The sequence below is a fragment of the Nicotiana tabacum genome, chromosome 6, assembly GCF_000715075.1.
Source record: "Nicotiana tabacum cultivar K326 chromosome 6, ASM71507v2, whole genome shotgun sequence".
Lineage (NCBI taxonomy): Eukaryota > Viridiplantae > Streptophyta > Magnoliopsida > Solanales > Solanaceae > Nicotiana > Nicotiana tabacum.
The window spans coordinates 195,064,987-195,079,835 of NC_134085.1; the positions used below are offsets into that span (position 1 = coordinate 195,064,987).

The 14,849-nt window shown below is 34.9% G+C and overlaps 1 protein-coding gene across 3 annotated transcripts; it reads left to right on the forward strand.

Moving 5' to 3' along the window:
* Window positions 1–1,187: 1,187 nt before the first annotated feature.
* On the forward strand, window positions 1,188–8,503 carry LOC107760467 (4-hydroxy-3-methylbut-2-en-1-yl diphosphate synthase (ferredoxin), chloroplastic-like). Of its 3 annotated transcripts, none has more exons than XM_075256315.1 (20): window positions 1,188–1,464; window positions 2,306–2,533; window positions 2,958–3,115; window positions 3,431–3,537; window positions 3,632–3,732; window positions 3,815–3,891; window positions 4,634–4,753; window positions 4,849–5,079; window positions 5,531–5,647; window positions 5,724–5,798; window positions 5,879–5,956; window positions 6,108–6,167; window positions 6,244–6,306; window positions 6,479–6,623; window positions 6,713–6,851; window positions 7,072–7,149; window positions 7,235–7,394; window positions 7,480–7,578; window positions 7,671–7,775; window positions 8,159–8,503. In XM_075256315.1, exons 2-20 carry the CDS (start codon window positions 2,326–2,328, stop codon window positions 8,258–8,260), a joined length of 2,223 nt encoding a protein of 740 aa, XP_075112416.1. In that variant the 5' UTR covers window positions 1,188–1,464; window positions 2,306–2,325; the 3' UTR covers window positions 8,261–8,503. The 3 variants fall into 3 exon arrangements, with proteins under 3 accessions (XP_075112416.1, XP_075112417.1, XP_075112418.1); XM_075256316.1 differs by having other exon boundaries at window positions 1,464–1,540; XM_075256317.1 differs by lacking the exon at window positions 1,188–1,464 and adding an exon at window positions 1,785–1,897.
* The last annotated feature ends 6,346 nt before the right edge of the window (window positions 8,504–14,849 follow it).

Below are 14,849 nucleotides of genomic sequence, written 5' to 3' on the forward strand. Positions count from 1 at the left end.
TATCATTTTTTACTAAATTATAATTTTGAATTCATCAAAAGTATAAAGAGATAAGTCTTTTATTGTTTTTATAAAAAACGTATTAATATTTTTAATAATTAATAAAATGTGTTTTATATATAATATATTATTTTATGTATAATATCCTAATAGTTTCTTTATATTTTTGTATTATTTATTATGAAATTATGAGTTCTATTTATTAACTAATTAGTATATGTACTTTTACGATATCATTTGATTTTTTTTAGTATTCTTCAGTTATGACTATTTGCTTATTATGATTTTAGTTATGTGTATAAGTACAACTTTTTTCATAATAATTCTAATTATTTTTATAAGTCTTATATATATATATATATATATATATATATATATATATATATATATATATATATATATTTCTTTGTTATCTAATTGTATTATCCATTATTTAATATTGTTAAATTGACATATGAATTATTAATAAATTATCAATTTAGTATTAACTACTCCCATACACACACACACTACTACTACTATATTAGGATGAAATTACTCTCTAATTTGAATTGGTAGTTTTATATTTTTTGTTATTTTGTTATTTTTATTTTAAAATAATTTTAAAACTTCAATTTGAATGAGTAGAATATTTTTTTTGTATTTTCGTTTTTTTATTAATACATAATAAGATATCTGTATTTATTAATTCAAGTAATGTAACCAAATAATTTAAAATTTAAAATTCAAAAAAAAATTAGTTAGAAAAGTAGTTTAGTTTGTCTTAACAATACCACTTGGCTTTTTGTGGTTAAGACACTTGTCTTAATGTAGTGCTTTTGCTTCTCCTATTCTATATAAGAAATCTATTTTTGTATTTTCGTTTTTTATTAATAAATATAAGATATCTATATTTATTAATTCAAGTAGTGTAACCAAATAATTCAAAATTTAAAATTCAAAAAAAAAATTAGTTAGAAAAGTAGTTTATTTTGTCTTAACAATACCACTTGGCTTTTTGTGGTTAAGACACTTGTCTTAATATAGTGCTTTTGCTTTTCCTATTCTATATAGACAGAAGATTAAATCTTCTTAATTACACCTCCCACTATTTCTAAAAACTAAGCCGTTTTTATACTCTAATTAAATATTATTAATTACACCTCTCGCTATTTCTCTTTCTTATTCTCCAAGGGTTATATTTTGCATGGAACATTGGAATATTTAAAGATCCTGCTTTCAAGGTGTAATTAAATATTATTAATTACACCGCTCACTATTTCTCTTCTTAGATTCACTAGCTGTTGCCTAATCTTCTGAACTACTAGTACATTTATATGTTCAATCTTTTCTCCCATTTTTTCTGAAACCCATTTCATTATTAGTCCTTCTCAATTTCCGCCTACCACCAATTCTTTGGCTTCTTGATTCTTCTACTCTTTTTGGGTATTTTAGTCTAGTCTTGGTTTTTTTAACTCTGACTTGGTAAGTAATCTGTAATACTACTATTCTTGAAAAAAAATTCAATCTTTTGTAAATTAGTTAGCTGATTATATTCATAGTAAGTGTTTGTAGTTTGTATTTTCAGCTGAGTTTGTTTGAATTGGGTAGTTCATATCTTGGTTTGTTTCTTTTTCTATTACAGTTTTCTGTTGATTGTGTTTGGGAATTTGGTTAAATAGTTTAAATTACTACAGTTTTATCACAACAGTGAAAGATATCAACTGGGGTCAAAAGGGCATAGAAAAAAGATCCTTGCTTTTTGGTATATTAGTCTAGTCTTGATTTTGACTGTGACTTGGTGAGTAGGATTATATCCTTTACTCCAGCTCTTTTTCTGTTTAAAACTGATTTTTTGGTGGAAATTCTTGAAAAAGATTTCAACTTTTTGTAAATCAATTAGGTAGTCATTTTCCTAGTAAGTGTTTATAGTTAGTATTTTCAGCTGAATTTGTTTGAATTTGGCAATTCAAATCTTGTTTTGTTTCTTTTTCTGTTACAGTTTTATGTATATTGTGTTTTGGAATTTTGGTTAAATAGTTTAAATACTTCAGTTTTATCTCAACAGTGAAAGATATCAACTGGGATCAGAAGGGTATAGAAAAAGATCATTTCTTTTGGGAATTTTGGGTTTGGGGGGGGGGGGGTATGGAGGGTGTGGCTCTTTTCTGCTGGCCAACTGAATTTTAATGAATATTGAGGTGTTATACAGCCAACTCCAACTAGTTTGGAATTGAGGCATAGTAGTGGTAGTTATGTTTTTTTTGTTTGTTTTGTGTGTGGTATTTAATGTAATTCGATGAGTATTGGTTGTCTTATGTTTCAGGAGTGTAAAGAATTATAAAAATGGCGGCAGGAGCTGTTCCAGCTTCATTTACAGGCCTGAAGAGCAGGGAAAATGGTGTGGGGTTTGCTAAAAGTATGGACTTTGTAAGAGTTTCTGACTTACAGAGGGTTATGTTTCGGCGAACCAAGGTTTCTGTGATAAGAAATGCAAATCCTGGTCCAGAAACCATTAATCTTCAGCCTGCGTCCGAAGGGAGTCCACTACTAGGTATTTTTGTAAGGCACTAGAAAGCTTCTAGTTGCTTTTTTCTTAAACAGTTTGGAACTTGGTCTATAATAAATTTTAGCTTTCAAGGATTTGAATCTGTTTATGAAGCTGCAAAACTACTCGAAGAAAAAACAAAGGAGAGATTATTTAATATTGTACAAATCGTTAAGGGTTGGAACGTGTCATAAAAACTGATTTGGAATAAGTTTTGCAGCAACTTCTCTTAGATGTTCGACGAGTGAATCATACTGTGGCCAAGAATCTGTCATTGATGCTACTTGTAGGAAATTTAGATTTGGAAATTTGAGATCTTTTTTCTTTTTATTTTGTCATCCTACAAAAAAATTTCATTTTATATTAGAAGTGAAGCAACACATTTGTTGTATTCACACTCTGATGACTGATGTATCACTTCTTGATAAAGTTCCTAGGCAAAAGTATTGTGAATCCATACACAAAACTGTCAGAAGAAAGACCTGCACGGTGATGGTTGGGAACGTTGCCCTTGGTAGCCAACATCCAATCAGAATTCAGACAATGACCACAACAGATACTAAAGATGTTGCTGCAACAGTAGAACAGGTTCTCCTTCTACTTCATGATTTAAGCAAGTTACAAGTGGCAGTCTACTCTAACTGTGTTTGCTATGATATTTATGTTAATGCTTATTGAAGTTGAGTTTCCTTCTCTGGGTATCATAAGGTAATAATATTCTTGTGCAATAGTAAGTTAATGGTCTAGGTTTGATTTGAATCAGTCATTGGAATAGTGTTTTACTTTCCATCTAATTCTGAAATCTTTGAGTCTGGTATATATAGAACTTCATTACTTCTTCAATGAGCATGAAAATTTTAAGCCAAGCAAGTTGAGCGCTGATGCTAACTCCTGTTTATACAGGTGATGAAAATAGCTGATGCAGGAGCTGACATAGTTCGAATTACAGTCCAAGGGAAGAAAGAAGCTGATGCATGTTTTGAAATTAAAAATTCTCTTGTGCAAAAGAAGTAAGTCTCAAATTTTTACCGATATATTTCAAGATTCGATGGACTTGATGACATGAGTATTATCTTATCTCGTCTGTGTTCTGCATATATGCAGTTACAACATCCCTCTGGTGGCTGACATTCATTTTGCTCCTCCTATTGCACTTCGAGTTGCGGAGTGCTTTGAAAAAATACGTGTCAATCCTGGAAACTTTGGTATTTCTTCTCTGTCAATGTGATGATCTTTTTTGGCCGAGCCAGGAGAACAGCTATGATCTAATCGGTTAATTTCTTTCAGCTGACAGGCGAGCCCAGTTTGAGCAATTAGAGTACACAGAAGAAGACTACCAGAAAGAACTTGAGCACATTGAGGAGGTTAGAATATGCCACACTAGTATAAGAACTATAGTTTTTGATTTCTAATACATGTAAAGATAATTATTAACCTTTCTATCGATTGAATTTAGAAGTCAGTAACATGGTATGAGGTGCTCGTCCTGCAAGTTAGCATGTCTTTAATTTATTCAGTACTTCCTCTGTTCTTTTTAGTCTGATTCAAAAAGAATGCCTCTTTCTATATTTAGTAACTCTTTAACTCCAACATTCCACATGGCATATTTAAGACCACAAGATTCAAGGGCACTTGGGTACATTTCACACATCTTTATTTTAAGACCACAAGATTCAAAAGTCTTCCTTACTTTTCTTATACTCCGTGCCTAGTCAAACTAAGACACATAAAATGAAACAGAGGGAGTAGTTATTTTCAGTTGATTTTCACCTTTCTTTTGTCCTATAAGGTATGAATCATATTGATTTAATTATAAGATCCTTTTCATTCACTGCTTGTCAAAAAATAAAAATGTGTGCAATATGCTAAGACGGGTGTGAGATAATACTGGGTATGTTGTTTTTATTGTTGTTATGCTAAGACGGACAATGTTAAACAAGAATTGCTTCTCAAGCTGATGCTGGGTCTATAATCATCCTATATTGGAAACTGTGCCTGCTCATTATTCGCATTTAGCAAGAAATTTTCCCTTTTATTACGGAGCATATTCTTGGACAATCTACTTCTTTGCAGAGTTCAATCCATTTTTGATTTGAAATGGCTCAGGTTTTTACACCATTGGTGGAAAAATGTAAAAAGTACGGACGTGCAATACGTATTGGAACTAACCACGGGAGCCTTTCAGATCGAATTATGAGCTATTATGGGGACTCACCTAGGGGAATGGTGAGCAGTAGCTGAATTACTTATCTAGAATATTGTGTTCTAGTCATTGTTGTTGTATTCTTTAATTACTTTGTATCATCTAAATGTGGTAACAGGTTGAATCAGCATTTGAGTTTGCAAGAATTTGTCGAAAGTTGGACTTCCACAATTTCGTCTTCTCAATGAAAGCTAGCAATCCAGTAGTTATGGTTCAGGCGTATCGCCTTCTTGTAGCTGAGATGTATGTTCAAGGATGGGATTATCCTTTACACTTGGGAGTTACTGAAGCTGGTGAAGGTGAGGACGGAAGGATGAAGTCTGCAATCGGTATTGGCACACTTCTTCAGGTACACTTTTAGACTTCCGGATAAATAACAGTAGAAGCTGAGCATCTTGTTGAAAGTAACATCTTTATTCCTTTTGCTTCCAGCTTCATTTATACAAGTTCTCTAGATATACCAGATATTTTGTACTCGCTGATACATATTCATTCATTCAAGCAATAGGGTATTTAGTATTTACTGTCAGAAAATGAAACAAAGCAAGAATATATTTGTTAAATTATGATAATCAGAAGACGTAATTAGGCTAAAAGCTATAATCTGCTCAATCGGAGCAAGCGACAGAAAATACGTACTTGTGATTTATCACATTTGGAATTTTAAAAGCTAAATTGTGTTTATGCGAGCAAATTACTACGATAAGGTAGTCTATTCTCATACATGTTCCTCATTTGTGTGGCTTTATCATCATAAATGTATTGCTCGACTTTCTAAAGAAAATTTTCTATTGATGCAGGATGGTCTGGGTGATACAATAAGGGTTTCCCTAACTGAACCTCCAGAGGAGGAGATAGATCCCTGTCGACGGTTGGCAAACCTTGGAAAGAGAGCAGCTGAGCTTCAACAAGGAGTGGTACACGATTGCTTATGAATGTGCTTTAGGACCTTAAGTTTTGACAGTGTAGTAAAATTTCTGCTTCCTTTATCAGGCTGCTTTTGAAGAAAAGAACAGACGTTATTTTGACTTTCAACGTAGGTCAGGGGAATTGCCAGCTCAAAAGGAGGTCAGTTAAAAAACCTGAGCAGATCTGCTATATGAGGCTTCATTTTGTGAAGCAAACAAATGTTTTGATTTTTGTAACAGGGTGATGAAGTAGACTACAGAGGCGTGTTGCATCGAGATGGTTCTGTTCTCATGTCTGTTTCTTTGGATCAATTGAAGGTCTTATCTAGCACTTCTCTAAGAATAACTTATAATATATGATTCTACTGATCGATTTTATTACATGCTAATTTTTTGTGAATTTTCTAGCCACAAATGTTTTCTTTATTTTATCTTCCCTGAAAACTGGCCTTATCTTTTGGTTTTGCAGACCCCTGAACTTCTGTACAGATCATTAGCGGCAAAGCTTGTCGTGGGCATGCCATTTAAGGTCTAATTCTAGAACTAATTCTTCTCCTTTGGTTGTGCGCCGTCTTTGTGCTAAATTATAATCAGTGGTTTTGCAGGATCTGGCGACTGTAGACTCAATCCTGTTGAGGGAACTTCCACCAGTAGATGATAAAGATTCTGTAAGGACCCTTGTGTTTTCTGTATAGTAATTTAAGTATCTAAGTTATTTCTTCATGATGCTCGGACTAATATGTTAAAATTTAGCATTTCTAGTGCAGATTATTTTGCTCGATCCCTTTTGTTTATGGAAACTTTGAGAATGACTTGATTGTGTCTTTGCAAAATGAACAGCGTCTGACTCTGAAAAGATTGGTTGACATAAGCATGGGAGTCATTACTCCTTTGTCAGAGCAATTGACAAAGCCGTTACCCAATGCCATGGTATTGGTTACTCTGAAGGAGTTATCTGGTGGTGCTCAAAAGCTTCTTCCAGAAGGTGTGATAATCGTAATAGTTTTTTAAGTTCTTTGAATTAATTATATTCCAAAAGTTTAGTAATCAGGCTAGAAAGGGAACCTCCTTCAGGTACACGATTGGTTGTGTCTGTGCGTGGTGATGAATCAAAAGATGAGTTGGAAATCCTGAAGAGCACCGATGTTACTATGATTCTTCATAATCTGCCATATACAGAAGAAAAAACTGGCAGAGTTCATGCAGCCAGGAGGTATGTTGCATTTGTATTGAAAATAATCAAGTTCTCTTATAGTAAATTGTTTACCAGTTATCCTTGATGGGGCATAATCAATATGACATACATGTATTACGTATATCACTTGTATAAACTTTCTTAAAGGCAGAATTACGATAGGAAACATACTTAGCAGCTGCATTTTCATATGTCTAATTTCTCGATCCTGATAGCCAGAAAATATCTACTGTTGCAGGCTTTTTGAGTATCTCTCTGAGAATTCGTTGAACTTCCCAGTGATTCATCACATACACTTTCCCAATGATACCCACAGGTATAGTAAAGCAGACTTCACTTACCTAAAAGCTGACATGTGGAGGTTATTTAGAATTTAGCTTATGAAAATATCAATATGACAGGGATGATTTAGTGATTGGTGCTGGGGCAAATGCTGGGGCTCTCTTGGTAGATGGGCTCGGAGATGGTATTCTGTTGGAAGCTCCAGATCAGGATTTTGATTTCCTCAGAAATACATCTTTCAATTTGCTTCAAGGTTGCAGAATGCGGAACACAAAAACGGTAATGGAAAGTGAATGGATAAAGCAAGAATCTGAACCAATTCATAGTAACATGATTTATTTCCATATATGTGTATCCCTTTCAGGAGTACGTATCATGCCCATCGTGTGGCAGAACTTTATTTGATCTTCAAGAGATAAGTGCTCAAATAAGGGAGAAGACGTCACACTTGCCCGGTGTTTCAGTAATTACGCAACCCTAATGCTTACTGTCACTGAATTTCATAAATTCCTGTCTATAAAAATGGTTTGTGTTGTGTTGATATTTCCTTTTCAGATTGCCATCATGGGTTGCATTGTGAATGGACCTGGGGAGATGGCTGATGCTGACTTCGGATATGTTGGTGGTGCTCCTGGGAAGATTGACCTTTACGTCGGCAAGGTACCAAGCTTTGATTTCCCTTACTTTACTAATGCTCTTCACAACTAAGAACTTCTTTGCTAGTAACCAAGTAAGATGCATCTGGCTTGCACTTTTCAGTTTTCACTATATAATTTCAGAGCTCAACGAAGTTTATAGACAAAAATGTCGCTTAAAGTATAAAAATGCAAGCAGACAATGCCTCTTTGGACAACATAAAGGCCTAAAAGATAATCAAAACTAGATGCACATATGTGACATGGTTATTATCTCTCAACTGAAAGAAGCAAAACAAATCTTTGAGCTTGAATATACAATATAAAGGAAACCAAAACAAAAATTGCTAATTTTGTACTACTTGTGACTAATGTGTTTCAATTACTGGTGAACTAAATTTCTTCCAGACGGTGGTTAAACGCGGTATTCAAATGGAGCATGCAACAGATGCCTTGATCCAGCTAATTAAAGATAACGGCCGCTGGGTGGATCCTCCTGCTGAGGAGTAAGATCAACTGGAAGAGTTAACAGATAACAATTGTATTGTAAATGCAGATTCTAGCACCTGATAATAATACAGCATCAGCAAACTCCAGAGAGCTGCCATTTCCAAGCAGCTGAGATGTAGCTTTTTATGTTGTTTGTAGAATCTAGTACATGCATGCAAATGCAGAATATTCATGTATTAATCAATTCTAGTTACCAGTCCCCTTCTTGGGAATCTAGTAATAGGCTATATCATTGCTCATTAATAACCGATCTACGTAGTGAGGGCAGCCCGGTGCACGAAGTATTTTGCATTCACGCAGGGTCCGGAGAAAGGTCGCGCCTAAGGGTGTGCTGTAGACAGCCTACCCTAATGCAAGCATTAGTGGCTGCTTCCATGGTTCATAACCCATGACCTATAAGTTATACGGAGACAACTTTTACTGTTGTTCCAAGGCTCCTCTTCAACCAATCTGCATAGTATGGATAACAAACGAGTTTAGGTTTTATTCTGCAAACAATGTAGAATATATCAATTATTGTCTTTTAGTCTTAGTTTTCATTTATATACAAGAGGGGTTGCTCTGATGGTAAGCAACTTCCACTTCCAATCAAGAGGTTGTGAGTTCGAGTCTCCCCAAGAGCAAGGTGAGAAGTTTTTGGAGGGAAGGATGTCATGGGTCTATTTGGAAACAGCCTCTCTATCCCAGGAGAGGGAAGGATGCCGTGGGTCTATTTGGAAACCTCTCTACCCCAAGGGAGGGAAGGATACCGTGGGGTAAGGTCTGTGTATACACTACCCTCCCCAGACCCAACTAAGTGGGATTATACTGAGTTGTTGTTGTAGTCTTAGTTTTCATTTTCCAAAAGCAAATTTTCCGCAGGATAAATATTTAACCTTCTAAACACAAAGTAGATTAATTTTGCATACAATTTTTGTAGAATTAATTTATTTAAATCATTCACTGTGATAAGCAAATAAAATGATCAACGATATCTAAAAATGATTAAAATAAGAATAACTTGAAGATGTTTAGCATCTTGTTTGGATGGTTGTTATGTATTGTATCATATTGTTACTTTAAATACGGTATTTGTTCTGATTGTTGCTTCAACTTTATTGTATCGTATCGTTAAATCCGTCGTTACGTAACGATGAAAAGTGCCACTTTATGAGACGGATTTGATGTGTTGGTGTCGTTACCTTACTTTTTTTCTCTCATCTTGCCCTTCCTTATTATTAAATAATCATATTTTATTCTTTATCCTGCTTTTTTATACAATAAGTGTACTTTTTAATCTATTTTTTCTTGGTAATATTGCAAGTTTATTCTTCATATTGCTAGTGCGTGACATCATAAAACGATGGTAAACAATACAATCTAATTAAACATTGTATTCAGTAAATAATACAGTACAATATATTACAGTACAATATGGCACATTATGAAACGACATGTAACAACCATACAAACAAGCTGAAAATCGAGTTTTTTAACTAGTGCTGAATGCTAGTTAAAAACAATCGGACTTAAAATAGAAAAAGAGAGAGGAAGAGAGGATAACGCGTGTTATTCACAGTAGATCAATGAAGATTGTGCAATCAACTAACTAGTGCTTAAAGCTACGTTGCTACTTGATTGAGCCAATTAGGTGTATATAGGTCGGGTTGGTTCGGATTTTATAATTATCAAACCAAATCAATTGTGTCGGGTTATTAAATCTAAAGACCAAACCAAACCAATAATACTCGGATTTTTCAATCTCGTTTTTTCTCGAGTTTTCGGGTTACTCGGGTTTTTTCGGATTTTTTCCCGGTAAAATCTTCGTAGAACAAAACATATAACGTATGCTCAAAATGTTTCTTTAATCTTAGTAAGATACAACTATATAAAGTATATTCCAAGAAAATAATATAAAATATGAGATGTGTCATGGCATTATCCTAAAATATTCAACAATAAAGACAGTAAAATTATGTAATATAAATATTGCTAATTAAAGAGCCATAATAAAAATAAACATAATCTAAAAGTACGAAGTCATGCTAAAATAAATAGACTAATAAGGGAGTATTAATTACATGACTAAACGCTAAAGAAAAATAAAAATAGGTTATGCATTTTTATCTAAATTATTGCAAAATAAAAAATAGATATTCAAATAGCCCCCCGTTTCTAATATTGAATTAAATGCCTTTTGTTAGCATTAGTATTGGTTTGATTTTGGTTTGAGCTTTTGTTAGCATTATTTAATTTACTAATATTAATGGCTATAAAACTAATTGGAGCATTCAAAAGTTCTAAGCCAACCTTGAAATAATACCTTAAAAGATAAAATTATGAATTTTTTTAAAAAATATTTATAAATTACATTACAATAAGTATATTTATATATTAAATATATCTAAAATTTCTATATATGTAGTGTCGGGTTGGTTTGGTTTCGGTTTGACTTTTTTTAGTTAAAACCAAACCAATTATGGTCGGGTCCTTTTTCCAACACCAAACCAAATCAAACCAAACCATAATCGGATTTTTTTTCTCGATTTAACTTGGATTATCGAATTGGTGCGGTTTGTCGATTTCCTTTTTACAGCCTAGAGCCAATGATGAACTTACGGATCAAGTTTAAACCAACGAAATAAATTTATTTCCTAAACCAAGGCTGGATTGAATTTCGATATAACCTATACAGTCAAGACTACATTGAGATTGATTTCAAGGACCGTTAAGCACATAAATGTGAAAGAAATTATTACACGCTTTTCTATCAAAACTTACACCCCAAGGTCCAAGGATTTAACCAGTTTCAAACTTCAGCTATAGCAAGTAGGGGTGTCAATGGTTCGGTTCGGACGGATATTTTGTAAATTTTGTACCATATCAATTTTTTAAGGGGACGTATATTCATGTACTGTTGAGTTTCCTTGTCGGAATGGTGTAGTCTACTGTGGATCCCTTGCCGGGACAGTTAAGTATGATTATTGTAGACTGTATATATTTGGAACGGGTTGCGCGCCGCAACATTATTATATATATATATGGATCGGGCTGCATGCCGCAATAGATATTATATTGGATCGGGTTGCACGCCGCAACAGATATTATATTGGATCGGGTTGCACGCCGCAACAGATATTATATTGGATCGGGTTGCATGCCGCAACAGTTATATATGTGGATCGGGTTGCACGCCGTAATAATGTTAAATGATAAGGGATCGGGTTGCGCACCACAACAGTATTGTTATTGTATTATTATAGATATTGAGTTGTCCTTTCATATTTTATTAAGTTTCTGTTGGCCTTGATATGTTTCCCTGAAGCATGTACCCCCCTCCCATTTTAAACTGCTTATTCCTGTTTATTTTCCGCCATATATTATATAGCTGTACAGGTTTATCTGGAGTATGGTCCTAGCCTCGTCACTATCTCACCGGGGTTAGGCCAGACACTTACCAGCACATGGAGTCGGTTGTGCTGATACTACACTCTGCACTCTGTGCAGATACCGGAGCGGCACTTGATCAGCAGCAGTAGGGGAGCCAGCCTTCAGTCTACCGAGACACCGAGGTAGCCTTGCAGGCGTCCGCAGGCCTGACGTCTCCTCTATCTTTTATTATGTTTTGTTATCTCATGTATCCGAGACAAACAATGTTATTTTTCCTTCAAACTGTTGTATGTAGTACTCTTAGTAGTCCGTGGATATTGTGACACCAGTTTCTGGGTAGAAGCATGTGCTGACTTTTGAAACATTTTGGTTTTATATTTATTTAAACTTCCGCTTAAATCTCGTATTCCGCTGTCATTGAAATATTTATCACTTGTTAATATAAGTTGTAAAAAAAAGAATAAAACATGATAGTTAAAGATTTCTAAGTTTGTGGCTTGCCTAGCTTTTACGAGTATGCGCCATCACGACTCCCGAGGGTGAAAATTTCGGGTCGTGACATTAAGATATCGTAAGACTTGTGTTCTTAAGCATATTACAATATTTGTGTTCCTAAGCATATCACATTATTTGTATAGCTGTAGAGGATAAAATAAAAATTGAAATCAAATTATTCTACATTTAATTTAATTTTAAAAGATCATTCAAACAGACTAAATAACGTATGAGGTCACAGGATTGGAACGTAAAACAACATCGGAGGGAGTATACAAATAGAATCAATATTTGCTCAAAGAAGTCAATATATCGATTAAAGTTCAAATTCTCAAAACGAACCCAGAAGAATCCGTTACAAATTTCGTAGCTAAATTCTACTGCTCCTTTATTCGAGTAGTTCTTTTCCCCCGACGATTCTCAAAGTCCTTTGTACTTGATATATTGCTGTTGATCCTTTAATATACCAGTGAATTAAACAAGGGATTAGAAAAACTAACTAAACTTTATGATTCATGATTTATAGCAAAATCGAATATTGTACTACTAATAGCAGAAAGTACAAGTATCAAACTAACTTCCCCAATCATCTGAAGAACAATGATTCGATAGCCAATATCAAAATTCCTAAAAAATATAAACCAACTCCGAAATAACTGTTAATTATTCAGTGAATAAAGAATCAAACAAATATGCTAATGCTAATGAAACACAATAGACTTGTAAGTATATATTACGTATAGTAAAGTGATATATGTAGAACGAATAGCATATGAAGCGTGCACGAACCAAGCTCACTCCATATGGGCCTATGGGCTAGAAGTGGTGAATAAGACTGAGTTAGAAGAGATTGGGCTGAGTAAAATATTGGAGAGTTTTATTTGGGATCCAGGCCCAATTAGCAATTGGTTAAAAAAGGACTATGAGATAGAAAGAAAGGGTTATGCCTATTGTTGAATGAAATGTCTGCTCCTCCTCATCTTCCTTCTCCCCTGTCTTTATCATCTCGTCTGAGCTTCTCATCCCTTTTCTCCTTTCTTTGTATTTCAGTTTAGTATCTTGTAATTTCCGGTCACTGTTGAAGTAATAGAAGTGTTTGAATAAGTGGTTTGTTACAGCAACTCAAAGAAAGTCTGATCTCCTGGCAGCGTAACCGAACTGTGCTCGTCGGATATTCTGCCTACGCTTCTTGTAAACCAATGCACCCAGACCTACAACACACGCCGCTGCGATCGCTCCGAATGCTACTCCAGCCTTCTTCCCACCGTTCATTCCATCGCCGGAAGACGACTCATTCGCCTCCGTAATACTCTCGTGCCTTACATCACTCGCAACTACGTCACTCGGCGCCGGAGCAGGAGAAGGAGACGGAGACGGAGACTCATTCGACGAAGTAGTATCGTCGTCGCCGGAGCAGAATCAGGAGAGCGATCTGCAGGCGGAGGCGATGGAGGAGAACTGATCACATTTGCTAAAGGTGACGGTGCTGGACTTTCAGGAGCCGCAGCGGTTGGCTGCGGAGAAGAAACTACATCTCCGCCGGCTTCCGGTGCCGGACTTGGCGAACTTTCCGGCGTATCTGCGCAAATACAATGTTGTATAGACAAAACCGCAAAGAGAAGCGTGACAGATAGTACGCGAAGCGTCGCCATTGCGAATAATTAAAATCGTCCTTTTACGTGTTTTCACACTTTTCGAAAGATCTGCAATATCAAAAGTTTCGATAATCAAAGCAATAGTGATTAACAATTCAATGATGCAATTAACAAATGCAGATCTGGAGATAAATAGAGGCGGTTAGTGTGAAATTGAAGATGTAAGGCTGCGAACTGAGAAGAGTAAAATGAAGTTAAAGGCGGCCGGTTCGTTTGACAAAAGCATGTTACTTGCTTTCGTGGCCGCGTAGAGAGAGAAAGAGAAAAAGGAAGAGAGAGTACCTATAGACAGGGGCGGACGCACCTCGACTCAAGCGGCCGCTTGGTTGGAAAATTTTACTAAATACATGAATACTAACTGATATGCAAAGATAAATACATACAAATAAAATAAAGTTACACTGCCTAATAGATAGTGCTCCTAGCTCTGTTGGGCGAGGGCTGTTCCTTTGTTTGAGTGATCTGGAGTACGATTCCTAGTTGCGGTAGTTCTTTGTAATTTTAAATATTTTTAATCCATATAGTATACGGTTAAAAAGATAAAAGGGAAACAAAACCAGTAAATCATGATGTGCTTACAATATTTGAGCCACAATAAATTATTTTTAATGTAATTATTTATTTTAGCCATTAGGTGCAAGTTGCGATTTTGAGAATTGGGCATGCTATTTGCAGAATCAAATGAATTGCGTGTTTTTGAGTGAGATGTTTGATGCATTATATAAAAAAGTATTTAGTATTAATTCTAACAAGACTATTATAATACATTTAAAATATTGAAAACTTGTCGAGCAAAATTGTAGTAATGTGCACCACGACAGCAACAACAACAAGAACTCACAACCTCTTTGTTGAAAGTGGAGGTTGCTTACCATCAGAGCAACCCCTCTTGTCTGTAGTAATGTACATGAATTGTGTTTTATTCATATATTATAGTTTGTGTTTTTAAAATTTTAATATGATATCATTACAATGATTCGTTCAATTGATCATGTCTTTAAATGTCGATACCGCTTATAAAAATTTCTGCGTTCGCCCCTGCCTATAGAAGCGTGGAGGGAACGTGAATG

What these genes read in the sequence shown, in the direction of transcription:
- LOC107760467 (XM_075256315.1), top strand. Translation starts at nt 2,326, where the DNA reads ATGGCGGCAGGAGCTGTTCCAGCTTCATTTACAGGCCTGAAGAGCAGG. An exon ending in AACTTGAGCACATTGAGGAG is followed by an intron (nt 3,892 to 4,633) that starts GTTAGAATATGC and finishes GAAATGGCTCAG; the next exon opens with GTTTTTACACCATTGGTGGA. An exon ending in TCAAAAGCTTCTTCCAGAAG is followed by an intron (nt 6,624 to 6,712) that starts GTGTGATAATCG and finishes AACCTCCTTCAG; the next exon opens with GTACACGATTGGTTGTGTCT.